This window comes from Fusarium graminearum, chromosome 3 (assembly GCF_000240135.3).
Source record: "Fusarium graminearum PH-1 chromosome 3, whole genome shotgun sequence".
NCBI classification, from domain to species: domain Eukaryota; kingdom Fungi; phylum Ascomycota; class Sordariomycetes; order Hypocreales; family Nectriaceae; genus Fusarium; species Fusarium graminearum.
In genome coordinates, this window is record NC_026476.1 from 3,202,127 (window position 1) to 3,228,907 (window position 26,781).

Below are 26,781 nucleotides of genomic sequence, written 5' to 3' on the forward strand. Positions count from 1 at the left end.
ATTGCCACCATCGGCGGTACAACAGATAAATACTACACCGTTCCCGCTCAGACTATTCAAATCGTCATCCCAACATGTGTCCAAACATACGAACCCGACGAGAATGGTTACCTTCCTCCAGGAACATGTAATGCCCACTGGAACTACTATCCCAACTTCTCTGCAGCTGTAGTCTTTGCAGTGCTATTTGCTATCCTGACGGGTGCGCATATTTGGCAGGCTGCTAGATACAAAAAGGTATATTCATCCATCGCTGTCAGAAAACTGTCACTAATTGACGTGGTAGTCTTGGTGTTGGGTCATCATCATGGCGGGCATCTGGGAAACAACAGCCTTCACTTTTCGAGCAATAAGCACTAAGCACCAACAAAGCATCGGTGTCCTACTTGTGTTTCAGATATTCATCCTCCTTGCCCCAGTTTGTAAGTTGTCATCTCAACTCTTCTCGCCAAGCCACTAACAAGACCAGGGGTTAATGCATATGCCTACATGACACTCGGCCGAATGGTCCACTACTTCATCCCCGACCATTCCCTCCTCGGCATGCCAGCCGTCACTTTAGCTGTCATCTTTGTCGGTCTCGATATTGTGTCCTTTATCATTCAGCTCATTGGTGGCAGCTTGGCCGGCCCTGGTTCGCCTCCGGAAGAGCAATTGAAGGCTATACACATCTACATGGGTGGTATTGGTCTTCAAGAGTTCTTTATCGTCATTTTCATCATTCTCTGCATTGCCTTTCAGCGCAAGATGCACGAGATTCGAGCTGAGAAGGGTATCAAGGCCTTTGTCGCGTCAGACTGGGGCAAGCTTCTTTGCGCACTTTACTTTTCCCTCGCCATGATCTCTGTGCGCATCATTTATCGTCTGATCGAGTTCTCTGGTGGTGAGGGCCAGGACAATCCTCTGGTGACACACGAGATTTACTTTTATATCCTGGAAGCGGCGCCCATGTTTCTGGCTTTGTTGTCGTTCAATATCGTTCATCCTGGAAGAATCATGCAAGGTCCTCTCTCGGATATGCCTGAGTTGTTCTCATTCATCAAAGACAAGATGCGGGGACGAAAGGGGAAGCAGTTGCTGGATGATCAGAGTGATAGTAATGTTGAGATGGGCCAGCGCTATGAACCGACCAGAACATCTGGACCTTATGTCGGTGAGCCATCTAGATATGGTTGAAATGCTGTAGGCAGTCGGTTTTGATGCATTTTCTTGTGGAATTGTTTAAGTACTTGATATTATCAGCTTGGAGTTTTGGGAATACATAGAGGAGAAAAACACGCGACATAGCAACATATATACAATCAATGTTTTTTTTTTATTTAAACACAATTGAATTGACCCCTAGTTAACAGTTTGGATGCAACCTTGATGTCGCTGCACTAATAACGCCGAGTATGGAACAGCTTCAGGGTAATACTCCAGGATCTGAGCCTCAGATCGTCTAAATCTGGGGCATGTGGATCTTAGCTTCAATTAACCATAATGCGACGTCGATCCGACTTGTATGCACCAGTAATTAATCGCATCGCTTGTCTTTAAGATCATCCTTCTTTCCAAACATCTCGGCTCAGAGCGGCTTGTGTTTCGCTCCTTCCCGCGTGTTGCGTGCTTTGTGATGTCATTTTCTTGACGTCACCATCACATCGTGAAAGAAGCTTAACTTGAGCTCAGCTCCTACCTCATAGCTTCAGACCTCAGACTCAACTTACCACAAACAAACCATTTACAAACGAACCATTCGATTATTACGAACCAAAAGATTAACAGCCCCCCCAAAACAGTGACAATGCGCTTTCTCACTCCTCTCCGCCCAACAGCCCGCATCGCGCCGCGTCTCACAACCCTCCGTCCCTTCCACCAAGCTCGCACTCTTCGCAAGGAAAATGCCAAGGATAGCAACGGTAGTTTCGTTGATGGACTCGCAGAAGGAGACGCAAAGGGTCGCACAGGTGGTGGCAAGCCTCTCGACGCATCCTCCAAGAACGCACCCCCTCAGCCCAAGGTGTCGAACCAGAGCATCCCTGGCAACCAGACGGACACCTTGACGGAGGAACAGAAGCGAGAGGTGGAGGAACACAATAGAGACTTTGACGCGAAGCACGATCGGGGGAACACGGCGCCGGGGGACAAGGTTGATAAGAAGTTTTGGGGAGGGGCGCAGCATGGTGAGAAGGATAAGGGGAACGTGAAGCCGGATGATGAGAAGTGACGGTGAGGATAGAGGTGTATATGGACACGTATGACTCGCACGAGGCTGGCGAGGCTGACAGAGATTGTACTTGTTTAGGCTGACTATCAGTTCTTCAGTCGGTCATCTCTACATACAATTAAAGACGATATAGTTGACAGGCCAAAGACATGACATAATGGTACATGAAAAAAATTGGTGACGCATATCGGACCGGCAGGAAACATTGAGCATTGGTGATCACGGTAGATGAGCGATCAAGGAGGGAGCCGCATACCTATGCCAGTAATTCTGATGAGGTATACCCATGTTGCAGGTGGATTTCGCTACATTGAGTCATTACAAAGGTACCCAACAGTTCGCCATGACGAGTCATTAATTGGGTTAGTAGACATAAGGCAACCGCATCGACGTGACCACGCAACGCGTGTAAATGCGACCCTTAATATAATGTTTATACTTGGCAAAGGCTGAGGCAATGGAATACCGGTAAGCACATAGATTAAGAGCTAAAGTACCAGCTGTCCCAGTAATACCAAATCTCTTTCGGATATAATGTTTTCTAATAAATTGAGGCTCAAACTGGGTATCGCTAATTAGGACATGGCCTAGCCTAACGCGGACACCTCAGAACAGATGATGTGAATCGTGACTGATGAATTTAATCCGCTGTAGGGACTGATGTTGAATTCCCATATCATATGCACTCTTGTTCTTCTCAAGTTTGTAGTTTTTTTAACAGCAGATATTAGCTTTTGTCGCCAAGAGCCATCATCAGCACCTCATTTGTTGTTTAGCTCCAAGCAAGGATGGCGACGGAAAAGAAGTAAGCATCAGACTATCCGCCGCAGATGGGCGAAACATCAATAATTTTGAGGTTCGTAATTTCAGCTTATGACTCGTAATCCGGGTCTCGTAATAATAGTCGGAAGGCGAGCCACCGACAAAGGTGATGTGAGTTGCGAACCACGGTCGGTTCTGATGACGAGTTGGCGAGCTTGTTGAATATTGCGAACCATTGAATGCAGGACGAAAAGCGCGATTGGGTACCTAATTGCGATCAACAGAAGCCGGCTCGGCGGCTCGGCGGACGAGGTACGTCGCTGCTCAGAGCAAGCTCTGCTTGTTGCTCCTCCTGTGTTGCCGCTTTCGAATACCACTGAATAGTGTCGAGGATCAATTGGGCAACCCAGCAATCCGTACTCAAAGGCAGGAAATAAAGGTTCTGGAATATGGCCCTAGGGGCACTGCTGACCACTCGGAACGCGGAAGTTAATTTGACTTACCACAACCTGTGGCGTCTAAGTGCCATACCCGGTTCAAAAAAAGGGCGGAAGGGCTTGTGCCAAAAACCGTTGCCGACCTAGACCAGCTACCTAGGTGACATTTTACCGCGCCACGCGTCGATGATGCACCTGCCGTTCTGCAGGCCATCTCTTGCCTTGTACCGTCATTGGACACTTGTTCCTTCTCTGGGTCGTCACAAAGTATTCCTTGATCCTTGGACCCTTTCGGTGTGTCAGCCGCCACATTTTCCTCAGGGCAGCCCAATAAGCTATCGTACCAATCGGAGTTGACATTGCTACGCCAGTCAGATGTCGTACCTGGTTGACTATATGGGCATTGCTATATTGCTATCAGGAGCGAAGTGGAAGAAAACTTGACTCCTATACAACACACCTTGCGTACTGCTCGACAACCACTGATGCCCAAGATGATGAGTATAAACCCTTTCTTTGCCCCGAGGGTTTCCGTGGCTTGCTTCGCATTCACCAGCAAGCACTCGACAATCCATCGAACCCTTCATCGTCACACCCTTCACCATGCCTGACTCACACGACACTCAAGTCCTCCATGGACAAGACCATACACAAAACACTTCATCGTCACCACAGATGGAGAGATGGCTGCAGGAGAGCAAGAGAGAAATGCCGTGGCATCTCCCTGATTCAATTGTTATATCTAGCTCGCAGACACCCACGTCCAACACCAACACCAACACCTACACTCCATTTCATAACCCTACTACACAGGGGAGTGTTAAGTAGACTTGCTGACCCAGAAGCCTTGGAGGTATTCATCTTTAGATGTTGCTTGGATGCGTACATACGTGCTGACACATGACACGCAGTCAAATATTGCTTCCTCTCGGATAGCCTTTGTCCACTGGCAGTAGTACACAAGCCATTGCGGTCTCGAACCCCTTGTATTTCGAAACGAAACGACGATACGACGATACGAACGATGTCATGGGGCATGTCACCTGAGCAATGCACTTCTTGTGCTTGGTATTAAACTATCATGACTGCTAGAAACACATTGAAGCTCTCCTCGAAGGGATCATTGGACTGTATATGGTCAGCGACTTGAACAAATCAAGATATCAGAACATAGTGTGTGTGTAAGAGTATATCAGGAAACTTATAATGGAATCATACAATTTTGTCAAATACAATCTAGCGTGAAGTTTTTAAGTCATCATGTGGGAGGGGTAGTGAAAAGAAATAAAAACCGGCTTACCCAATATTATGTTATCGACGTAGATCAGACGAGCATTTCGGCTCGTCCAGCCTGCACTGTGATGTTGTTTCAATCACTTCCCAGCCTTTACGGTCGAGCAAGTCCAGGCGATGAATTGGATCCAAAGATTTGACCAATTGCCCCACGAATCTGATCAACAAGTGCCTTGATCATACCCTGAGGCTTGCCCCTCCCATCGAGTCCATGGACGGGCTCAGTTCCCATCGTGGGAAGGACGTTATCGCCAGCGGATAGACTGACGAAAAGCGCAAAAGGCACAAGCCAAACGCAAAGCCCAAAGTACGAGGCGATCTGTGCGAAGCTGGGAACATCGGCCTTGTCGTAGAACGAGGTACGCTGGTAGGCACGGGACTGGGCATCGGAAAAGTGTCGGAACCATACGTAGTGGTTAACCAGGACAAGAACTGCGGCATGTTAGACAAGTCTGGCAGACCCAAAAGTCAACATACCACACGAAGCCAGGAAGAGAGGATCGGTCAGCTTCACAAAAGGGAATCGTTTCATGTTGCCCAGATAGACAACATGGGAGACGATCGTCAAGACTGTAGCAAAGAATGGGAACCCATCCACCAGCCACAGAACCAACTGAATCCCAATGACGCTATATATAAGACGCGTCAGGAAGCGCTTCGCGGTGACGCTATGCTCCTCGACGAGCTCCGACAGGTAATAGAGACCAGACGCGATAGCGAGAGTCAAAAAGCAGAAACCCAAAAGGGTTCCCACGTAGCCGACAAGAGGTAAAATCCACATGTTTGCGTTGCGTTTACTTTGTGTCGTGTAGATGCGCAAGCAAAGCGTTGAGACAAGAGGCTCACATGTTGGGAAAGAGAGAACAGAATTCCCAGGGAGGGGAGAATACGTAAGTATTTTCTGCAGGTTTCAGAGAAGGAAAGGAGGCACGCAGACGAAAAGGGACACGTTTTTGCCAATCGATCTAATTTTCTCAGGTGCTTCGTCGGAGAGGTAGAAGTTCCTGCTCCGGGGCGTTTACCCCACTGTAGAAGTGCTTATCGATAGCCTTGAAAAATGTTTCCAACACCACGAAATCGGCGATAAGGTGCAGTTCCAGGCTTCGTGACCCATTCATTTCGCTGGATCAATCTTCAATTCGAGTTTTGCACAGTCAAAGTCTTGCGACTTTTCATATCCATCATGTCTCGTCCTGAGGATACGCTGTATGTCGCTGTGACCCCGCCATGATGCCCCTCAAGCTCACAGAAACAGTGCGGCCGACGTCCATTATGACGATACCGAAGCGCGAAAGTACACGACGAGTTCTCGAATCCAAAATATTCAAGCCTCGATGACAAGGAGAGCCCTAGAACTTCTCGATCTCAAGTCGCCATCTCTGATCCTCGATATTGGTTGTGGTAGTGGTCTCTCTGGCGAAATTTTATCCTCTGTTGAACCCGAAGAGGGCGGCCCTCACACTTGGATTGGAATGGACGTTTCACCATCCATGCTGGATATTGCACTTCAAAGAGATGTCGAAGGCGATTTGATGTTGGCGGATATTGGCCAGGGCGTTCCCTTCCGAGCAGGAACTTTTGACGCAGCCATCAGTATCTCTGCCATTCAATGGCTCTGCAGTGCCGAGACAAGCGATACATCTCCCGTCGGCCGTCTCACCCGCTTCTTCAACGGACTCTACGCCTCTCTCAAGCGCGGCGGCCGAGCCGTCTGCCAATTCTACCCCAAGAACGACGATCAGCGCAACATGATCACCCAAGCAGCCGTCAAGGCCGGTTTCGGCGCCGGTATGCTCGAAGACGACCCTGGCACCAAGAACCAAAAGCTGTACCTCGTACTCACTGTCGGTGGTGGCGATCTTCAGAAGAAGGGAGGTGACATCACCGGTGTTGTCGATGGTATGGAGGGTGTCGACGTCGAGGACGCCAGACGGTCGATCAAGACGCATGCTCCGAATATGTCCAAGGGCAGCAAGCAGTGGATCGTCAAGAAGAAGGAACAGATGGAGCGCAAGGGAAAGATTGTCAAGGCGACGTCCAAGTACACTGGACGAAAGCGACGAATCCAGTTTTAGGCTGGATGGTATGGATGTGTTTGCATTGTACGGCGTTGGTGGTGGAAAATATTCTAGACCTTTCAATTTGACACGGATACCCTTTGGATGTGTATGTTTGTTGGATGTGACATGCAAGGTTGGCGAAACAGCAGTAATGTCAAACTTGAGGATGGATCAGATTTTTGCTAAACCGCAGGCCAGAAAGCCTCTTCTGCCTCCAAAACATCCTGCCACTTCCCCTGGACTCGCTTGAACAGTTGCTCCTTTGCACCCTCACCCTTTTCCTTGACGACATTTGCAACAGTATCATCGATAATCTTGCCCAGATCATCAACAAAGTCGACAAACTCCTTGCATGTCCAATTGTTGATAAACTCCTTTCTCACAGCTCCACCATCAGCATCATCACTGCCGTCGTTATTGTCCGAAAGCTGCGCCTTTGCCCACGACCAAGCGTCCAGATAACACTTTTCCGTTCCCCAGTATATCACTGCTGCTTCAAGCCAGGGAAGCACATCCTTCTCGTTAGGAGATACAGAAGCGTACAGTGCTTCCCATCGACGGAGGCCTTCGAGTTTAGAGCTCGACTCAACACGCCCATCTTTGGTCTCGAGGTTGATGTTGATACCGTACTCGAAAGCCGTATTAATAAAGAACTTTTCCTCCCGTCGGATGTTTACAAGAGCAGCGACAATCCAGTCCAGGAGTTGCGTTGTGGTTGCGGGATCTTGGTCACGCTGTACGGTATCGGGAAACTCCAGAAAGCTGAGTAGACGACCAAGACCGCGGCAGTAGCTGTGGATGTAGAGACGATCGTTTGCAAGCCAGAGACCTAAAAGGTCCTTTGAAGCTTTGCCATGGCCTGCAAGCCGTAGGAATTCAGACTGAGTGGCTCGCTTGTAGCCTTGCTCGTCTGACGAGAGGAGCTGTCGAGTCAGAGAGTAGGACATGATGAGTTATTTCTTCAGTCTACAAATGCGGAGATGGCTTCAAGGATGATGAGTTGATGCGACTGATGAATGAATTATGTCATGATCGGTCTAAAGTTGTTCCATCGCAGAGTTGTACAGTCGAGGTTCCATTGGGTGTTATGTATCATGATGTTTATGTCAGGTTGTGGATAAACCTGGATGGTTGGTTGAACGGCTGTAGAGAGCAATGGTACTCAAGATAAATCTTAAGAAAGACAGAGACGCTTTATTGTTCGAAGGTGCACTAACAATGAAGAAAGACATGGAATACAATCTTTGTTTATCGGTCCACCAGTACTATGATACTGAAGCCTCCGAAACCCGGTCAGCACTACTCAGCATTTGTTGACGTTGATCTCCTCTCGCTTGCGGGTATAATGCAGCGTATTCATACCAATGCAACTGACGAGGTCCATATCCGCATCACTCACATCCACACGATACTACGTAGCAATCCGCCCTTGACGCCATTTAATTTCCTTTTCGTCCTCCATCCATGCCAACCATGCGACTCCCTTCCACTGGATCGAACCTCGGCCCTAAGCTTGGCAACGTTGAATGATGGCTTCTTGGCTCTCCCGCTAATCGCTCCCAAGTTAGCCAAGCACGCGAGCAACTGGCCATGTTTTGCTTTTGCATCAATTCGGTCAGTAATGATCGTCATTATCCTGGTCCCCGTTGAACCATAGTAGTCCTTTTAATCTGGGGGAGAAGACTCATGCTCGTATTTCGGGATATGGCCCGAACAGGGGGTGATTTATCCACTTTTAATTACTGACTGAATAAATGTCTCCCCACAATATCAGGGGGAACAAATGGGTAGACTAGAAGCTATTTTGGTAGATTGCGATTGTTTGAGGGTTGGAATGGTTAGTTTCAGTTTGACCAGTTGTTCTTGGTCTATTCTCTTGTTGATTTTTGTCTTTTGTGTTGTGAAGCATCGTGACATTTCGACTGACAGCAATTCCCTGAGATGATCAAACTTGCAGAGTAAGATGCAGGAACGCGTAACATGATGTGACAAGGACCCAGTTCTAGATTCTAGAACTCGTATCACGGCTTCTTCGGACCCGGATTCAATTTCAATAGGACCCCTGGTTTATTGATTCGGGGGATCCATGAGCCGTCACGAGGGAGCCAAGATAGGTAAGCTTTGACAGAGATGAGATCAAGGGGGGGCTGAGCTTCTGAAACATGGAGTTTGGTCTGGGCTTTAGGGAAAAGCAAGCAAACAGAGATGTTGTTGAAGGTTGCATGGCATGTCATTGATTATTGATTCATAATTAATGCTCCTTCCCTTGCAATTGTTACTGACGATTCCTTCCTTCCCTTTTTCCTCCTTCCCAAGTTTTGCTTCATTCTTTTGCAGGCTTGGCTACTACCTACTAGCAATTCAATGCGCAAAACAACATCAACCGAATACTTAATTACTACTATCAATTCGTTTCTATTGTCGCTACGCTAAACATGATTCTGGACCCAAACATTGGCGCTTGGCAAGGCACTCGAGTCCTCCCCCGCGAAGCCAAGCAAACATGCCACGATGACATGCAGTCAGATACCTGCGAGAAACCTGCCATGTCAACAGGTGAGATTTTAATTGTTCTCCTCATAGCCACGTAATTTTACGCCTCTCCGTCTCCGTCCCCGTCTATGGCTAACCTTTTAGTCTTATTGCCGTCTGCTGTCTTGTGGCCCTTCTGTGCGTCTTCCACCGTCGCAAACAACGCCTCGATAAACTCGAAGACATCAAAGACGTTCAAGAACTTGACGACTATGGCCTCGCCCCCATCAAACCAAGACCCGTGAAACTACCCCAAGCACCACCGCCAACCTATGACAAAACGCACGAGGGAAAGCCCAACAGCGCGGCGGACCAAAATTGGGATCGAACAAATCGAAACTCGACAGACTCGTTAACACCGTCACTTCGCCAAGCCATGGGCGTCACGCCCCGCGATACATTGGCCAATAGCTAGAAGCTACGGCGCATGAAACAGGACGTTTGGCGCTGGTAGTCGAGCTACTGCAGCCTGCCGATCACTTATGCATAATCGCTAAAATGCCGAAACGCATCAAGAAGCTGGTCGTTCTGAGACAGGCGCTACGGATACTTTGCGGTCATTGCACCCACAATTCGAATAGCTGGATGGTGATTTACAAGGGCTGGGACGGGATTTGGCATGCGTTTACAATGGCGTTAACGAGGACTATTGGTTCTTGGTAGGAGTACTTGGTTTGGGGGAAAAGGACGAGCGATTCTGCCGGTCGATTTGGGCGGCTTTACTTTTACTTTACAGGCGTAGCGACAGTCACCTTGGAAATTCGAGAATACTTTTGATGCATGATCGTGTCGTGGGTCTGTTTATGCACGCGAGCCTTGGTGCTGCAGCGCTTTAAATGGCATTTTGTGATGTCGAGACAGACTTCGCGTTCTTTATACTTTAGGCCTTGGTTTTGAGATTTGCCAATTCAATATCCAGGACCAACTTTCATGTACGTGGAATTGATATTTTCCCTACTTTTTACATATCACGCGCCGTGTCCTTCATGTAAAGTTGTACATTATAGAGTTCAGTCGCTAACATACCGACAACTAGGCAGCCGCTTTGTTGTACACAAAGATGAAACCTTGTTCATTCTATTTGTTGTAATAAGTATCGATTCCATTTGTTGACTTCTTGATATGTATGGGTCCCATAGTTTATAGTACAAAGCTTACGGAGAAGGCTTGGGCTTTAGTTTAAAGACATAAAAAGTAAAACTGTAATACAGTTGCGAGACAACTATAAGAACTGAGCTCTTCTGCCAGTCGAAGCAAACACATTCTCTCTCTCCGTGTCTGACATCAACCAACAGCAAACACTGACAGCCCTTCGCTGTTCAAATAAAACAGTCAACTGCCAACATGACAACCTCAACAATACCACCTGATATCATCCCTTGCTTCCAAAACCCCAATCCTACCCCTGAGCCATGTGTAGACTTCCACTAGAGATCCGAATTCTCATATGGGAATAAGCATTAAGTCACAGTCGAGAAGTTTGGACGATGATGCTCATCCACGGCTTGAAACATCCCTCGGAATTCAATATGAGCACACTATTTGGCATCACGCGCGAGTCACGAAGTGTTGCGTTGCGTTTCTACCAAGTTCAACTTCCCTGTCGATACTATAAATCGCGCGTGTGGAAAGAAGCGACGCTGTATCTTTGCCCGGACTTGGACTTCCTGAGGATCGATAGTATACAACATATCAGAGACCCTGGTTATGACGGTTGGATTCATGATAACCCTGCAATCGCTCCTGGGAAGACAGTGGTTTTCAGACCTGGGTGGATGGACCATGCAAAGAGGGTTATTACAGCGTGTAAAGACTTGCCAATTCAGACAGAACCCTATCACAGGACCGTCCGCCCACCTTTTTGGAAAGTGGGAATAAGAAAATATATGTCAGAGTTGTGTTGGTTAATTATGCACTGATTGCGTGCCTAGGTAGTGAATCACGATTAAGCATTGCGAATCACTTATATAATGGTCATTATCAAACATGAGCAGGCAATATCGCCATATTCAGTTATGCAAGAACCACCATTCTTTCTTCCGTCTCTTCATCGCCATCGCCATGTGTCAGTCTCAGGGCTATTCCAGGCAAATGAGCCCAATGTTTGGATATCGGTATGTAACCTAAAGTTTGCGGTATAAGCTTGGTATACGAAATGCAACAATTATTACAGTCCCCTGAGATTAAAGTGATCAATCTGTCGTCTCTTGTCATGGTAGGGCCAAACACCTAATTAAATCTATACTATCCTTAACCAACAATGATTGACATCTAGTAAGCATAGAAAAGAGTAGCCTCAGAGTCGGTTTGTCTGATCTTCCTATTTGCCCTGACCAACATCCATCTCATAAGCCACACTCCAGCAATGCACGCAACGGCGAAACCCGCACTACTGGAAAGAGGCAGCACATATCGAGGAGCTTCCGATTTGGGCCAAAGGTACTGCAAAATTAGTCAAATAGTCAAATCCATCAACGAGATAAACTTACAGGAGTCCAGATCAGACTAAGCGTAGCACTGACGTTGGCTAAAGCCAGAGCAGAAGCCTTCTTCTCTTTTGTCTGACCGCAGGTATTTCCAACCCAGGCGAGAAGAATAGAGTTCACACCATATGTTCCAATGGTGAAAACACACATGGCAAAGTATCGGGCACCGGTGTTCAATGTAGCGCAGCCAAGGACGAAACCAAAGGTAGCAACAATCTTGGAGATGGTGATATGCCAGGTACTCTCGTTAAAGTGACCTGAAGACTTGGCCCAAAGAATTGATAGGGCTCCAGCGATCAAGAAGGGGGGACAGGTCAAGACCAGAGTGATGGTAGTGTTGAAACCAAGCGTGTCAACAATAGTAGGGAAGAAGTTCTTGAAGCCGTTGGTAGCAAGGTGAAGATGCTGGAGGACAACAAAGACCCAGACTTTAGGGTCAACGATGGCTTCGCGGAGGCCATTCCAAGGGTTTCCGTCGCCCTTTTCGCCGACTGTATCTCGGAGAACGCGATCGTGGGCGAGTTGTCGTTGCTCAGGGGTGAGCCATCGGGTCGTCAAAGGTGTGTCTGGGAGAGTGAAGCACGCCACAATAGCAACAACAAATGTCACGGCACCCTGAATAATAAAGAGCCACTTCCATCCGCTAATACCTGATATACCGTCCATCTTAAAGACGCCTGCAGCGATGAGCCCAGCAAAGGCGGAAGCAAGGACGTTGCCAGAATAAAGGATGCTAATCCTAGTAGCCAGCTCCTTTCGTGTGTAAAAGGTCGACAGCATGTATAGGGCACCGGGGTAGTAAGGAGCTTCTACAACACCAAGGAAGAACCGTGTGAGCAGAGCACCCTTGTAGTCCTTTGCCACGGCAGTAAGAGAACTGACGACGGCCCATGCCATCATGAAGCCGCCCATGTACCATGAGGGTCGCACACGGGTGATGATCATGTTACTGGGAATCTGGCCCAGGATGTAACCGACAAAGAGGATTGAAACGCAGGTGCTGTACTCGGTTCCTTTTAGGCCGAGGTCTTTCTCGAAGCCGTTGAGACGGGCCAGAGTGATGGCGTTGCGGTCGAGGTAGTTGAGCCAATACATAGACCAAAGAGTTGGCTGTACATGTTAGAGATGTTGGTGTGATGGATGTTGAGACTCACCATGATCCATCGATCCAACTTCTTGACCAGCTTGATTTCCTCAGGGTCAGACTTTGCTGTAGCGCCCGAGTAATCCCCGTCACCCTTCTTGTCAAGAACTTCAGCAGAGAACTCCTGATGAGCTGCATCCTGCTTCTCTGCGTCCAGAGTCTCCATACCAGCCATGGTCTTTCTGTCTTGTGGTGCCATAGTGACTCAAGCTCAAAGTACCAAGAGAAGAAAGTTGATGTTGGGATGAAGAGGATCAAAGCAGGGGATTCGGCGGTATTTGACTTGATTTCTTTTTCATGCTCGTTTCCCCGCAGAGTTTGACTTACCCCAGATTTGTAGTGTGTACCAAGATCCGGGGATATTGCCGTGCCAAACAAAAGGGCGGGGAATCAACGTTGAGGGGATCACCATGCGGTTGCATCCTTGTTTCGGAGACGGGGCCGCAGGCCGAATCGAGTGCCAAGACGCCATTGAGATGGACTAAGATGGTGGTTGGGGAGACATTGATCAAGAATAACTTGGAGGTGAAGGGTAAAGATATCCGCAGTCACTAGGGTGACTCAATTGGCAGATGGAAACATCGTCGGTAGGTTGCAGTTTCCCGAGTCAGGATTAGAGTAATTAAGCTTAGTCGGTCGCAATTCCCCATCTCCAAGCGGGGGGTCGCAGTTGCCCCATCTCCATCTTTTTCGTTCCTGCTATTCTTCACATCTCGGCCTCTACCACCGAGACGGTCGCCATCGCCGACCAGCCCAAACGCCATGACTTCAAACGCATGCGACAGATGTCACCGTCGCAAAGTCCGTTGCGACAAAGTCCAACCTCAATGCGGTCCCTGCAAGAGAGCAGATGTAGCTTGCGAATACGCCGTTAGCGAACATCAACTAAGAAGAAGGAATATCCAAAAGCTAGAACGCAGGATTCGAGATTTGCAAGCTAATAATGAGACTTTGAGCGCCCAGCTGAGAAGATCTGAGGGACCAATCCAAGAGAGACATGGATCAGAAAGAGGCACGACTGGCCGCAACACCGAGAGTCCCCTCGGAGATGGAGAGGTTGCTGAAGAGGTCATCCAGATGAGTCTCATTGCCGGTGGTGGACATCATTTCGTCGGTTCAACAAGTGGACTCTTGCTTGCCAATCTACTCCAGTCCAGACCCCAGCCCTCATCGTCTCTACACGCATCAGGATGGAAACCAAACACGATATCAGACCTTACTCCCCAAGGAGGGTCGGGATTGCCACCAAAGACACTCGCATCAGAACTCATCAAAGCATACTGTAGCCATGATCACCTCTGCTATCCCTTCCTGTCTATCAAATCTCTCTACCGCTCTTTGGACGCAGTGTACGAAGAAGGGCGCGAAAAAGACCCCGTGGATGCCTTCTTCGTCGACATGACCCTCGCAATAGGCACAGCTCAAGTACACAAGTTCAACTGGAATGGTGTTTACGATGCCGAGACGCATTACAACCGAGCCATGACAAGACTAGCTGATGTTCTTGCAAGAGATGGCATCGAGAGGTTGCAAGCTTTATTACTGGTGTGTCAGTACAGGATGGGAACGACGTCAAGCAACACTACAACGAGTGTATGGCATCTTATTGGCGTGGCTGCTCGGACATGTCTGGAAATGGGGCTTCACAGAGCAGCTACATATGCACTACCGCCAACAAATGAACACAAAGAGAGTCCTGAAGCGAAGGAGGAAGAGATGGAGACTAAGCGGCGATGTTTTTGGAGTCTTGTCGCGTTGGATCGCGTGACAAGTCTGGCATTGGGCAGACCTTTGGCTCTCCAACTAGAAGACATCGACGTCGATTTACCACCCTCTTCAACATCCGATCAACTCCCCCAAGACAACAGCCCTCTCTCGTCTGCACCATACGGAACACCACAATACCGCGCCGCAACGTCTGTCTTTGTGCACATCGTTCGATACCGCCTCATCTGTGGCAAAATCATTAACGCACTACACCGAAGCACCAAGCATGTTTCATTTGCGAGTATAAGCTACGAAGAGATGCGCACGGCACTGGCGAGAGAATTACAGGAGTGGCATACAGAAACGGCCAATCTTCCTCTTGTAAAGAGTGACGCGACGGCTGCTTCACCTGCTAGCGGGTCGAGTTTTCGTTGCGAAGAGTGGTACCGTCTTTTATACCACAATGGCGTGCTTATGCTTTTCCGACCGTCGCCTTGTTTAAACGATGCATCTGTAAATAGTGTCGCGCTGCAGAATATCTTTGACTCGGCGCGGGAGGCTATTGTTTTGTACGCCAGTTTACATCGGTCTCGAAAGATGAACTATTCGTGGATCACTATGCATACTGTGTTTCTGGCTGGGTTGTCGTATATTTTTGCTCTACGACATCATTTTCAGGCCCTTCAATTACAAACTTCTGAACCCCGGCGAGCGAGATTGCATACGACCCCTACCATTAACCAAGTCGTCAACGATACTCGCGCGTGTTCAAAGGTACTGGTCGCCGTGTCGGAGAGATGGGATCTAGCAAGAAATTGCTCTGATTTGTTTGACAGACTGAGCGATGCGGTGGTGGCGGATGTAGTCGAGGCGTCAACGCCTAGCAATCATGGGATGGGTGTTGCTGCGGCGGTGCCATTTTCTGCAGACCTGGCGAATATGACGGTTGACAGTACGTTTAGGGACTGTTTCGGGGACTTACAGAGTCTCGGGTTGGACGAGTTCCATAATGATGCGATTTCGCAGCTGTCGCAGGAGTGGTTTTTTGGGTTGGGTGATGAGACACATCAATACTATTGAGGATACATATGTACAAGAATACGACCATCAAAACACGACATACAGGGTTCCGTGGCCAGGAACCTTTACTGAGCGCCATCCTGTCAACAGCCCCCGTCATTCAGTTCGCCGAAACTACTTGATCCTAGTCCATGAGTAATTTACCGACCATGACACCCTCCAGCCCTTGTCATGTACCTCTTGGACGCGGGCTCGGCCGCCGAGACCGAAAACCATCAACCCGTGTAAGTGGATCGCCACTCGGCGCCGAGTCCGTTGATCCACAAAACATCAACTTGACTTCTCATGATAATCAACCGATGAGATGAATGCGACATTCTAAATACAGAAACAACTCAGGCAACACTCACAGTTTAAAAGTCAACAATAAACAAGTTCCTATCAGCAGCAACTCAACTCTCTTCAAACCCCTCACTCTCATTCCTATTCTCACTCATTCTCACTCATACACAACCAAAATGCTCGACAGACCACCCATTCGTATAGGAAATGTATCCGGCGCAACGGGCGATCACCCGCATGCAATGTCCCGGATGGTCCGCACAGGTAATGTCAACGTCATAACCGGTGACTGGCTCTCCGAGATGAACATTGCTTGGAACGCAATCACCAAGCAAGAAGTCGACCCGAACCTGGGATACGAGAATGGCTTCTTTGAGCAACTTGATGAGTGTCTGGACGACATCATGCAGCGTGATATCCGCGTTGTCACAAACGCAGGTGCTCTGAATACTGATGCTCTGTATGACAAGGTCAGGGATCTTTGCGAGAAGCGTGGATATGGAGATGCCATCATTGCCAAGGTTCTCGGCGATGATGTCTCAGATGTGGTTATGAAAGGGGACGTTAGAGTGACGCATTTGGATCACCCTGAGCAAACTCTTGAGACTTGGGGTTTTACATCTTGCTGTGCGACTGCTTATATCGGATGCTGGGGTATCGTGCAGGCTTTGCGTGCAGGTGCTCGCATCGTCATTTGCGGACGATGTACAGATGCGTCTCCCGTCATGGGCGCAGCGGCGTGGTATCACGGCTGGAGGGAAGATCAGTACGAAGAACTAGCCGGTTCACTCCTAGGAGCTCATCTCATCGAGTGCGGCCCCTACGTCGTCGGTGCTAATTTCTCCGGTTTCAAGGACTTTCTTCCTGAGCTGGTAGATATTGCTTTCCCAATCGCCGAGATTGATCCAAGGGGACGCTGCATCATCGGTCGAACGGGTGAAGGCGGTGGCCGCGTCACTAAAGAAACTGTCACTGCCCAATTACTTTACGAGCTTCAGGGCCATTTATACCTCAACCCAGATGTCGTGGCTGATCTCTCAGGAGTCCGAGTCGAACAAGAATCACCAAACAGAGTGTCTGTCTCCTGTGTAAAGGGGTTTCCCCCACCCCCTACAGCAAAGGTCATGGTCGCTGCAAAAGGCGGTTTCCAAGCTGAAGCGACTTTCTACATCAACGGCCTCGACGTAGCTGAAAAGGCAGCCATGATGAAGGCTCAACTAGCACACATGTTCAAAGACGCCAATTTTAGCCGTCTCAGCATCGAACTCTACGGAACACCGGCTGACAATCCAACATCTCAGCAAGCAGGCACTGTGTCTCTGCGTGTCTTTGCCCAGGCTCGTCGAAAGGAGGACATTGAAGCGTCCAAGTTCAAAGTCCCCATTTATGCACTCCGCATGCAGAGTTATCCTGGGTACCATATGAATCTTGATTTTCGAACCATGGTTCCAAAGCCCTTTATGGAGATGTTTCCTGCTTTGATGCCTGTTTCTGCGATTGACCACCGCGTTGTCATGAGCACGGGTACTACGCATCGTGTTGAGGCTCCCACACAGACAGCAAAATATCCCATCGTACGTCCATCTACAGAGACACATGGACCAGTGGACATGCTCACCTTTGGACCAACCGAGTGGGCGCCGCTGGGTAGCATTGTGCACGCGAGGTCAGGCGACAAGGGCGACAACTCCAACGTTGGATTCTTTGTGCGAAACGATGATGAATATGCCTGGCTGAGGAATCTATTGACTGTTTCAAAGCTAAAGCAGTTATTTGGAGATGATTGGTTCAAGATGAATCCTGATAGGAGGGTTGAGAGAGTCGAATTCCCAGGCATCAACGCTGTGCATTTGTAAGTTGATCCCATCTGTGGCAATACGATGCTAACTATGATGCAGCCGAGTTTTGGATAACTTGAATGGAGGCATTGCTTCGTCTGATCGAATTGATGGATTGGGCAAGGGGATTGGAGAGTATTTGAGAAGTCGATATGTCGACGTACCAAAGGTGTTTTTGGATAGAGGGCGGATTTAACCCAATCTACAAGATGTAAATTGTATTCCAGTCAAAACTGTGAGTCCAATTGCCAAGTTCAACAGATAGCATCACCAGCCCTTCCAAGATATGTGAACTGGTGACTCCTCGGCAATTCCCACCTGACAGAGCGAGCGCTTGGAGATATCATGATACCAACAAGCTCTTGACTATCCATGCCTCCAATACATGTATCTAGAGCACCAGCAACTTCAGTTGCAACCCACATACTTAAACCTCATTCGCCAATTGGCTTGAACCCATTCTTCGGTGCAACTTCAGCCGAGGTTGGAGTAGCTCGGTCTCCGCGATAATCGCTCGCCAAGCCCCGAACGATAATTGAGCGCAATATCAGATAGTTGATTGTCAAAGAACCGCGTGCATCAAGTCAGTATTAGATTCTGAAAATCACGTAATGTGACCATGTACAAATGCGCTTGACTATCTACAGGCACAAAATGACAGTCACTCGAAACAGGTATGGACTTTACAATATATTCAAGACTGCGCAAGTTCATGTTACACGTACAATCTCCTTCACTCTTCCACTATATCGTCTTCCACTGCTTTTTCTCCAACGTCGCCGCCAACCCCTTCCTCTTGTAACGCCTAAATCCGCAGACTCCTAGTCGTAGGTATATTCGATCGAGGCAATGGTGGTGTGGGTTCAGAGTGATGTGCGTATGTGTCCAAATTGTCCCGCTATCACACGGTACAAGACAAACGAAAATAAAAAAGGGGTTACACATGGTTTGTTTTGTTTTTGGGGGATATCACAAAAGATGCTGCATTTAAACGGTCTCGAGCTTGTCGAGGATGGCACGGGTGAACTCGTGGGTGGTGGACTTGCCGCCCATGTCGGGAGTGCGGACCTTGCTATGAGTCTGTTAGTAGATGCTTTTTTTTATTGTCGAGCGATAAACTTACCCATCGGCAATGACGGCGTAGGTGGCCTTGGAGATGCGGTTAGCATGCTCATCGAGACCAAGGTGTCGCAGCAGCATGCTGCCGGACAGAAGCATGGCAGTGGGGTTGGCCTGGTCCTTGCCCTTGATGTCAAGACCGACGTGACGGCAACCGGGCTCGAAAACAGCAACCTCACGGCCCATGTTGCAACCAGGGACAATACCGGGACCACCAACAAGGGCAGCGCCAATGTTGGAGAGGATACCACCGTAAAGGTTAGGCATGACCATAACGTCGAACTGCTGAGGACGAGAGACAGCCTGCATGGAGGCGTTGTCGACAATCATGTCGTTGGTCTCGAGGGTGGGGTAGTCCTTGGCGACCTGGTGGAAGGTGCTGCGGAAGAGACCGTCGGCAAGCTTCATGATGTTGGCCTTGTGGATGCAAGTAACCTTGGATCGGCCGTTTGCGAGGGCGAAAGAGAAGGCGAACCTGGCGATACGCTCAGACTTGGCGCGGGTGATGATCTTGAGGGACTCGACGACACCCTCGACGCTCTGGTGCTCAAGACCAGAGTACTCACCCTCGGTGTTCTCTCGGATGATGCACAGGTCGACGTCCTTGTGGCGGGTCTCGTAGCCGGGGATGTTCTTGATCAAGCTGATGCTGGCGTAAATGTCGAGCTCCTGTCGCATGGCGACGTTGAAGCTCTGGTGGCCGGATCGGCTGATGGGGGTGTGGAGGATACCCTTGAGGCCGAGCTTGTTGCGCTTGAGAGAAGCGACGGACTCGCGGAAGGCATCCTCAGTGCGGCCGGCGCCCTCGAGACCGGAAACCTCGATCTGCTCCCACTCAACGGGGACGTTGTCGGCCTTGAAGACGGTCTTGACAGACTCGGCAACCTCGGTACCGATACCATCACCGGGGATGAGGGTGACGGTGTACTTGCCGCCGTACTTGGCAGGCTTGAAGATGTCGGACTGGACGGTGGCGAAGGATCGGGCGAGCTGGGGTTGTTGCTTGGCGACGCCGCGCAGCAGCTGAGTAGAGTTAGCGACATGGTCAATTGAATTCTGGAGTCTTTGTCAAGTCAATCTGAGCCATTTGTGCCTTGTCCTCCCACGACTTCCAATTTTTTGGTTCGTCGCAATGATGATCATGACATGACGCATGTCGTCACCCACAATTGATCCAAATGCGGGCAACCTCCAAAAACACCACAGCAACACACACAAAAGAACTCATCATGATAGCGACAGACAAGACGTACCTGAGCCGATCGAAGAGATCCTCGAGACAACATGATGACGGGTGGGGGTATCTTGAAAAAAGTAGAGAGGCGAGCTTTCTTAGGAGGGGAAGGATAGAAAAAAGCTAACGGCACCGCGCACGAGAGGAGAGAGAGAGGAGAAAGAAAGAGTAAAGGTTGAGGAGGAAAAGGAAGAGATGTTTTCAAAGGTAAAAGTTTAGTTTAGGTAACGCAAGTCAAGTCGTCGACGGGAAGGAAGAGCAAATCGCGCATGGCCCTCGTTGCCCAGTTCCAGGTCCAGTTCCAGGTCCATTTCCAGTTCTAGTTCCCGTTTCCAGGGCCTATTTTTCTTGAATTTACTCTATTGGTGTCGCATTGGCCGAGCTTGACATATTTTTCTCTCTCTTTTCTTTCGGCTGCCGCTCGGAAAACGCGATTGTTCCGAGCTGTCACTGGCTCGAGTGGAGTTGAGAGCCCGGAGGCTTAGTCTACAACTGGTAGCTTGTGGGGTTGAGCCTCTCTGTAAAGCCGGCTCCGTCGCTAGACTTTAGTGCTCAAGGGCTGCAAACGACGTCACAAAATTAATGTCGCAACGAGACAACTCGATATTTGATCAATGAGTACATATTTATATCTTCTAAATCGATATTTTCTCTACCAACACCATGACATAAACATATCAACCAAGAAAACCCCTCGTTGCACGTTCTAAGCACATCATGACCACCATGATATCGAGCTTTATTCCATGTGGAGCTTTTCAAGCGGGCCAAGCAAATCTTGGCGCGTCAGGTTGCAAGCATTGACTTTACTCGGACGTCGTAGTTACGAAACTATTGGAATACGATACTCCGAAGCGACTAACGTTCACTTAAACTACAGCATCAACCTTGAGACATATAGCAATTCACTAAAGCAGATACTTGACTATCCATCAATATTCTCTTCACCTACGCTATACCTGTTCGTAGCCATATCCTTTGTACTAATCCATCCTTTTCATTCATCAGTCCGCCTCATAATACTCATAATATGCCATACAATGTAAAACCAAAACTCCAGAAAACACCATTCGCGCTTTCTCAAACACGTGGCTCATCACTCGGGTACAGACACTAACTCTGTACATCTTCATCCTCGTCCAGAGGCTCAACTCGTACCAAGATCTCTTCAAGAAGTCCCTCAAGGAAACTACCAACCTCTCTACCCATTCCAACAGGTTCGGCCTTGTCGTAATGATCAATCTCTTTACAGACATGCGCAAGCTTGTACACCAGCTTTCTCAACTTTTCATGCGCAGCTTCTGCTCGTTGCTGTTGAGGAGGGATTTGAGCTGGGTTCTGTCCAGGCTTATACACTTGTTGAAGGTTGATCTGTCGCCGCTTAAGCGCCTCTTCAAGTGCTGGAAAGATCACATCGTTAAGTGCATCCAGCTCGCCGTTCGGGTTGGCTGGCGAAGGCGTGGGGAAAGCAGAAGGAGCAGTAAAGTCGGATGGGCTTGGTGAGTTCTTTGAAGGAAGAGGCCGAGGACCCTGAGCTCCTCCAGGAAGAGGTACAAGAACCTGAGGTGTAGAAGCGTGCTGTAACGATGGCAGTCTTTGCTGCGAAACAGCCTGGCTAGGTCTGTATGGAGGTATTTCTGGCAGGCTCATTTGCTTGGTAGTTGTTGGCCGTGTTAAATGCGCCGGCGGAGCAGGTGGTCTCTGTGATGGTTGAGGTTGAGGACTCCTGCTCTCTTTTGGGTCATAGCCCAAGTTGAGCATGCCGATATCACGCTGCAATTCATTTTGGAGCTCGCGATCATACTCTGGGGACTCAGGTACCGGTGCGTGTACTGATCTCAACGGTCGAGGAGTATCTGCGCTATCTCTGGCAGGCAACTTCAAAGGTGTTTGAGGCAACGCTCTTGTAGGTGACAGTGGTGGTTGGTACTGTGACTGTGGGACGGCCTTTCGTTGTGGGCTTGACTGTCTCGAGTTGGGTGCTTTGACAGTTTCAAGCGGTTGAAGTGCAAAATCTCGCTTCATCGGACTGGCTTCGCGTCGTTGCTCACCATAATCCTCTTCACTTTCCAGAGGTCGGGATGCACGAGCATTTGTCGCATTTTCATCCAAGATATTAAGGCCCGGTCGGTTGACAATACCCCCTCGGTCTCCAACAAGTCTGACGGTGCCGAAATCCCACATATCCTCATCGACTCGCTCGTGTTCCGCAGGAGGTCGACCGTCGTTGACGGATTCCCAGTTATCATCATCCTCGCCCTTGTGTGCAGCTGCCCAGCGCGAGTGTCGTTCGATGAGCTCAGTCAGGTAGGTTGTCCGCTTTGCCCGTCTAATAAACGGATGACGCAGCAGATCCTTTGCGGTTGGTCTGTCTTTGGGATCTCGTTGCAGACATGACTCGATAAAATCTTTAAAGGCTTTGGTAAAGTTGCCTTCGAGCCGCGGTGGAGGGTTCTTTGGGATAAGGAAGAGGACCTTCATGGGGTGAATATCAGCATAAGGGGGTTCCCCATTTGCCAATTCAAGTGCCGTGATACCAAGAGACCAAATATCGGCCTTGTGGTCGTACCCAGATTGCTTAATGACTTCTGGGGCCATCCAAAAAGGTGTTCCGACAAAAGTATTCTTCTTGGTCATGGTTGCTGAGAGCTGACCTGAGACACCAAAATCGGCCAGTTTAACCTGACCGTTGCTGCTGAGAAGTACATTGGCAGCTATAGACAGTTAGTCATGTTTTGGCAGTTGGCGCTTTTCTTACCCTTGACATCTCGATGCAGCTTTTTGTCCGTGTGGAGGTAATCCAATCCCATAAGCAACTCCCGTACAATAATGGCGATGTAATCCTCGCTGATCAATCCTGGCTTCATCAGGTCGGCGCAACTTCCACCTGAACAGAATTCCATGACAATCCATAACTCGGCGCCTTTTGCGTAAGATCCATAATACTTGGTGACATATGGGGATTGTAGCTCGGACAGGATAGCGATTTCCTGTATAATATCCTCGACCTCGTCTTCGGCGCTTTCAATGTCGATGACTTTGATCGCAACAGATTGGCCTGTCCTTTTGTCGACTCTACCACCATGTTAGCTGGAGCTTGTAGGCGCAGGAGACTGTCCGTACCCTTTGTAAACTTTGCCAAAACTGCCACCGCCTATACAATGTTAATTGATTGCTCGTGATGTTTCGCGCGAGAAGCTGGGCAACAACTGACCGATGCAATATTCCTTGGAGTATAGGAGCTCCGGGTCCAGAGCTTCGTTTCCCTCCTCAATGTCATGTTCGCGGTCTGCCATTGTGTTATCGTGCTGAAGGTCGTGCTTTTCGAGTCGCAGAGGCTTTGCCCCACGTCTGAATGTTGATTCTCAAAGTTCTTTGCCGCAAAAAGATCAAGTATGGGTCGGTCGATGGATACTCTAGAGCTTCCTCGTGTTAAGAGCAGCGCGTACGGTCGACGGAAACAATTTAGAGTGGGATATCGTAGTTTGGCGGTGTCGCTAACCCCACCACTGGCAAAGAGTCGTCTGCTATCAAACCGGGCTCGTGGTAACGTCTGTCTCGGGAGTTGAGAATTGTCGAAAAACAAGAGTAAAAGAAACAAAAGGGAGGAAAAGAAAACAGGGAGATGATGATGTGCCCAAATGAAAAAGGGAGCCCAGCCGATGAGAAAAGAAAAGAAATATGCTGTCGCACAGCGCAGCCAATCCCCGAGTACGCAAGGGAAAGAGACAGTATGCAACCAAAACAAGCAGGCGCAAGCTACCCAACGTTAGTGCTTTCCCACTGTAATAACGGCTGGTTCAGGCGTTGCTGTTTTGTATTTGTTGTCTGGGCTGTTTACCTGGCAGGTGGGGGTTGTTGAGGAGCAACCAGTCGAGTTCTTGCTTGCCAATCATCCAATTGCACGCATCAAACCTGAATCGATCTGCTCATGGCTCTTCTGTTTTTGGTGTGACCATGACCTTGCTGACCCCTGTAAGTGCCCATGGGAGCCACCTCCTCCCCGCACCCGGTATAAACGAGCGTGGGCAAGATCTCCAGCTAGGGCCTGACTTGCTCGACCTTATCTCAAGGCCAATTGCTTGCATCAAGGTCGATCTATTCACTACATAACTCCAAGTATTCGCATACGAACACAATGGCATCAAAGTTTTGTTTATCGAAGCTACGCCGATTTATTGGCTCATGATCGCTGGTGAAACACACAGGAATGCATTGACTGTACATGATCGACGTGGACCAAGCGGCGCCATTAAATGGCATGGTCATATTGCTCAAGGGGAAATTGCCATGGTTCCTTGCATAGGAAACTATGTTTGTCGTACATTAACTTTCCCATGCATCCACTGATTGGATATCTCAAATCATGTATCATTTCTCATCTTGGTTGTGGGCCTGGTTGAGACGTCTAAAGATAGTGTCCTCCCTCTTGTCCATGATAGACTGCAATCCTGTCTTGATGCCTCTCAATAATTCATACCTGCATATCCACTGGCCGTAGCCAGTGCGATACGCTCTGATGGCTCCAATAACTATCTATCTACAAATGCCTGCTATAGTCCGCATAAAGACAAACTCGTCCGTCGTGTCAATCGTCGCTGCTCAGTCCTCAATAAACTCAATCATGACTGTGCCCTGCTTCAGACCTGTGTCTGCAATAGTCGCATCCAAACTCTCCATGAGGTCCTGTCCAGCTGGCATCTTCTTGAGTTCAAATTCAATGCCCTCTTTGCCTTCCAGAGGTTCTGCCTTGAGCCATTCGTAAATTCTTCGCACTTGGTCATCCAAGTTGAATCGACGAATGACGCGACCAGTAGGGTGTCGGAACTGGATTCGTGTTGTGGTTGCTGGGTTGGCCTCTGGCTCCGTGTGTGGGTTGGTACCAGAGATCTTTGCCCAAGGACTCTGCTCAACCGGGGCCTCGGGTTCCTTGCCTTTGCCCATCTCCTCCGGTGCAGGAGACTTTGTCAGGGCATCAGGATCATGGAGGTTAGGCGTTGAAGAGCCTCCGCTCCCAGAAGCACCCTCTAAACTGTTCTTCAGGGCCATCTCTAGCATCTCATCCTCGGTCATACGCTCGACGTCGACTTTTTGTGGTTTGCGAGCCGTGGCTTTGGCCACTGGGTTCTTGCTGTTGGCTGCGAGGCTGTAGCGATCGAGGAACTCGGCAAGTTCGGCATGGAAGTCCTCAGCAGAGGGAAAAGGTCTGCCGGTCCACATCTTGACCTGCTCACCAGTTCGCGGGTCGATAATGGAGACGTGAGGGTAGTTGTCGGGGTTCTGGTGCGATTCATTTGGGAAGTAGAATGTGAGAAATTCCTGTGCGTCAGGAAAGTCTTTATCATACTGAAGGAAGATGAAATTTTCTCCCACAATTTCCTTCACGGCCCTATCCTTCCAAATGTCGCGGTTCAGGGCCTGGCAGTTAAAGTCGTTCATATCCTGGAGGTTAACCATGATCCACTTCTTGTCCTCCTTGCCTAGCGTACGCGCGTCATCCCATCCCATTCGAGCCATCAAATCATAAGGCGGGCGGAACAGATCTTCCAATCGTCTCGCATGAGCACCGTTTTCGTTCGACGTCGATGGGGCGGAGCGTCGTTCAGGGTCGGCCCATATTTGCTGAGAGAATGGTCCTCCCGCACGATTGGCTATGCAAAGTCAGTACAGGACCGAGACATACTCAGTGATACTCACGTGGGTTCTGCCGCCGCCGTTGTCTCAGCTCCTCGAGGAAGGCTGCTTCCATCCCATCGTCATGCTCGCCACCACCCCAACCAGGTGCCACCAGTGTCTCGGTAGTTCGTGCAATAGGCGCTCGCACATCATCCGGGTTTCCTCCTGATCCAGGCCCTTGGTATAGTTCTTCTTGGAGACGCTTAGCCATGGCCGCATCTTCCTCTTCTTGCGCCAGAGCAGCCGCTTGTGCTGCAACCGCTCGACCGTTGTCTTCGTTGTCACTAAAATCATCGAGTTGCATATCTTGGTCGTCGTCGCTATCGATGTGAATTACACCCGCCGAATCTTGTCTACCAACGTTGCTTCTTGCCGGTTGTGCAGCGGGCCCAGCTGGCTGATTTGTTGAAGAAAGGCCAGCTCCTACACCAGAAACCAGGTCTGGGTTTTCGTAAAACAGTTCGATGGCACGCTCAAAGTTACCAGCAGTCATCTCAAGGAAGCTGCGGGCAACATCGGTGCTAGCGCCAGTAATGGCCATAAAGGTGGAAATATTGTCGTCCATGGTGAGGACGCTTCCGGCTTGCTTATCGGCTGCTAGATTGTTTCAATATATAAGTTGTCGTTCGTTTCAAGGTGCGAATTAAGGATCGAGTGCGAACACGTCGTCGATTGATATGATCTCGCAGGGTTCGGTGTAGCTCTTGGGTAGAAGCAAAGTCAATGCCCCGCTGTTATCATAGCGGGGAGAGTGTCGGGTTAAGTAGTCGCTCGCGATTCAAGGCTCGAATGAAATCAAAGAGGGTTGGCACAAGGTTCATGCTCTTTCAACTCATCGATATAGTAGTCGTGTATGAAAAGCAGGTCTGCTGTGATTTGTGAAGATTCAACGCAGGTGAAAGTTGAAGTGGAAGTGAAGCAC

General features: G+C 49.2%; 13 protein-coding genes across 13 annotated transcripts; 6 read left to right on the forward strand and 7 right to left on the reverse strand.

Moving 5' to 3' along the window:
• Positions 1-307: 307 nt before the first annotated feature.
• Positions 308-1,176, forward strand: FGSG_12795 (uncharacterized protein; the record flags this gene model as incomplete). The annotated part of the gene is made up of 2 exons (XM_011326003.1): positions 308-422; positions 470-1,176. The coding sequence occupies 2 exons, from the start codon at positions 308-310 to the stop codon at positions 1,174-1,176; spliced, it is 822 nt and encodes a 273-aa protein (XP_011324305.1).
• A 610-nt stretch (positions 1,177-1,786) lies between these two features.
• On the forward strand, positions 1,787-2,209 carry FGSG_12796 (uncharacterized protein; the record flags this gene model as incomplete). The annotated part of the gene is made up of 1 exon (XM_011326004.1): positions 1,787-2,209. One exon carries the CDS (start codon positions 1,787-1,789, stop codon positions 2,207-2,209), a length of 423 nt encoding a protein of 140 aa, XP_011324306.1.
• Positions 2,210-4,116: 1,907 nt separating this feature from the next.
• FGSG_05727 (uncharacterized protein) lies at positions 4,117-5,561 on the reverse strand. Its single transcript, XM_011326005.1, has 3 exons — positions 5,179-5,561; positions 4,709-5,133; positions 4,117-4,536 (listed from the first exon to the last, which is right to left on the reverse strand). Exons 1-2 carry the CDS (start codon positions 5,480-5,482, stop codon positions 4,796-4,798), a joined length of 642 nt encoding a protein of 213 aa, XP_011324307.1. The 5' UTR covers positions 5,483-5,561; the 3' UTR covers positions 4,117-4,536; positions 4,709-4,795.
• A 247-nt stretch (positions 5,562-5,808) lies between these two features.
• On the forward strand, positions 5,809-6,786 carry FGSG_05728 (uncharacterized protein). The gene is made up of 2 exons (XM_011326006.1): positions 5,809-5,907; positions 5,957-6,786. Exons 1-2 carry the CDS (start codon positions 5,885-5,887, stop codon positions 6,774-6,776), a joined length of 843 nt encoding a protein of 280 aa, XP_011324308.1. The 5' UTR covers positions 5,809-5,884; the 3' UTR covers positions 6,777-6,786.
• A 157-nt stretch (positions 6,787-6,943) lies between these two features.
• On the reverse strand, positions 6,944-7,708 carry FGSG_05729 (uncharacterized protein; the record flags this gene model as incomplete). Its single annotated transcript, XM_011326007.1, has 1 exon — positions 6,944-7,708. One exon carries the CDS (start codon positions 7,706-7,708, stop codon positions 6,944-6,946), a length of 765 nt encoding a protein of 254 aa, XP_011324309.1.
• A 356-nt stretch (positions 7,709-8,064) lies between these two features.
• On the reverse strand, positions 8,065-8,393 carry FGSG_12797 (uncharacterized protein; the record flags this gene model as incomplete). Its single annotated transcript, XM_011326008.1, has 2 exons — positions 8,065-8,131; positions 8,161-8,393. 2 exons carry the CDS (start codon positions 8,391-8,393, stop codon positions 8,065-8,067), a joined length of 300 nt encoding a protein of 99 aa, XP_011324310.1.
• An 803-nt stretch (positions 8,394-9,196) lies between these two features.
• Positions 9,197-10,528, forward strand: FGSG_05730 (uncharacterized protein; the record flags this gene model as incomplete). The annotated part of the gene is made up of 5 exons (XM_011326009.1): positions 9,197-9,317; positions 9,730-9,952; positions 10,030-10,084; positions 10,178-10,225; positions 10,505-10,528. The coding sequence occupies 5 exons, from the start codon at positions 9,197-9,199 to the stop codon at positions 10,526-10,528; spliced, it is 471 nt and encodes a 156-aa protein (XP_011324311.1).
• A 1,036-nt stretch (positions 10,529-11,564) lies between these two features.
• FGSG_05731 (uncharacterized protein) lies at positions 11,565-13,122 on the reverse strand (the record flags this gene model as incomplete). Its single annotated transcript, XM_011326010.1, has 3 exons — positions 11,565-11,735; positions 11,783-12,889; positions 12,934-13,122. 3 exons carry the CDS (start codon positions 13,120-13,122, stop codon positions 11,565-11,567), a joined length of 1,467 nt encoding a protein of 488 aa, XP_011324312.1.
• Positions 13,123-13,685: 563 nt separating this feature from the next.
• Positions 13,686-15,710, forward strand: FGSG_12798 (uncharacterized protein; the record flags this gene model as incomplete). Its single annotated transcript, XM_011326011.1, has 1 exon — positions 13,686-15,710. One exon carries the CDS (start codon positions 13,686-13,688, stop codon positions 15,708-15,710), a length of 2,025 nt encoding a protein of 674 aa, XP_011324313.1.
• Positions 15,711-16,168: 458 nt separating this feature from the next.
• FGSG_12799 (uncharacterized protein) lies at positions 16,169-18,639 on the forward strand (the record flags this gene model as incomplete). Its single annotated transcript, XM_011326012.1, has 3 exons — positions 16,169-17,844; positions 17,891-17,999; positions 18,478-18,639. 3 exons carry the CDS (start codon positions 16,169-16,171, stop codon positions 18,637-18,639), a joined length of 1,947 nt encoding a protein of 648 aa, XP_011324314.1.
• On the reverse strand, positions 18,508-20,385 carry FGSG_05733 (isocitrate dehydrogenase subunit 1). Its single transcript, XM_011326013.1, has 3 exons — positions 20,203-20,385; positions 18,954-19,972; positions 18,508-18,902 (listed from the first exon to the last, which is right to left on the reverse strand). The coding sequence occupies exons 1-3, from the start codon at positions 20,233-20,235 to the stop codon at positions 18,818-18,820; spliced, it is 1,137 nt and encodes a 378-aa protein (XP_011324315.1). The 5' UTR covers positions 20,236-20,385; the 3' UTR covers positions 18,508-18,817.
• Positions 20,386-21,296: 911 nt separating this feature from the next.
• Positions 21,297-23,479, reverse strand: FGSG_05734 (serine/threonine-protein kinase 24; the record flags this gene model as incomplete). Its single annotated transcript, XM_011326014.1, has 4 exons — positions 21,297-22,897; positions 22,942-23,258; positions 23,307-23,337; positions 23,398-23,479. The coding sequence occupies 4 exons, from the start codon at positions 23,477-23,479 to the stop codon at positions 21,297-21,299; spliced, it is 2,031 nt and encodes a 676-aa protein (XP_011324316.1).
• Positions 23,480-24,525: 1,046 nt separating this feature from the next.
• FGSG_05735 (uncharacterized protein) lies at positions 24,526-26,754 on the reverse strand. Its single transcript, XM_011326015.1, has 2 exons — positions 25,881-26,754; positions 24,526-25,834 (listed from the first exon to the last, which is right to left on the reverse strand). The coding sequence occupies exons 1-2, from the start codon at positions 26,422-26,424 to the stop codon at positions 24,786-24,788; spliced, it is 1,593 nt and encodes a 530-aa protein (XP_011324317.1). The 5' UTR covers positions 26,425-26,754; the 3' UTR covers positions 24,526-24,785.
• Between the last annotated feature and the right edge of the window lie 27 nt (positions 26,755-26,781).

Coding starts and splice junctions, on each gene's coding strand:
- FGSG_05735 (XM_011326015.1), bottom strand. CDS start 26,424: ATGGACGACAATATTTCCACCTTTATGGCCATTACTGGCGCTAGCACC. Junction 25,835..25,880: donor ACGGCGGCGGCAGAACCCAC/GTGAGTATCACT, acceptor GACTTTGCATAG/CCAATCGTGCGGGAGGACCA.
- FGSG_05727 (XM_011326005.1), bottom strand. CDS start 5,482: ATGTGGATTTTACCTCTTGTCGGCTACGTGGGAACCCTTTTGGGTTTC. Junction 5,134..5,178: donor TCTCTTCCTGGCTTCGTGTG/GTATGTTGACTT, acceptor AACATGCCGCAG/TTCTTGTCCTGGTTAACCAC.
- FGSG_05733 (XM_011326013.1), bottom strand. CDS start 20,235: ATGTTGTCTCGAGGATCTCTTCGATCGGCTCAG. Junction 19,973..20,202: donor GATCTCTTCGATCGGCTCAG/GTACGTCTTGTC, acceptor AACTCTACTCAG/CTGCTGCGCGGCGTCGCCAA. Junction 18,903..18,953: donor TACGCCGTCATTGCCGATGG/GTAAGTTTATCG, acceptor ACAGACTCATAG/CAAGGTCCGCACTCCCGACA.
- FGSG_05728 (XM_011326006.1), top strand. CDS start 5,885: ATGTCTCGTCCTGAGGATACGCT. Junction 5,908..5,956: donor TCTCGTCCTGAGGATACGCT/GTATGTCGCTGT, acceptor TCACAGAAACAG/TGCGGCCGACGTCCATTATG.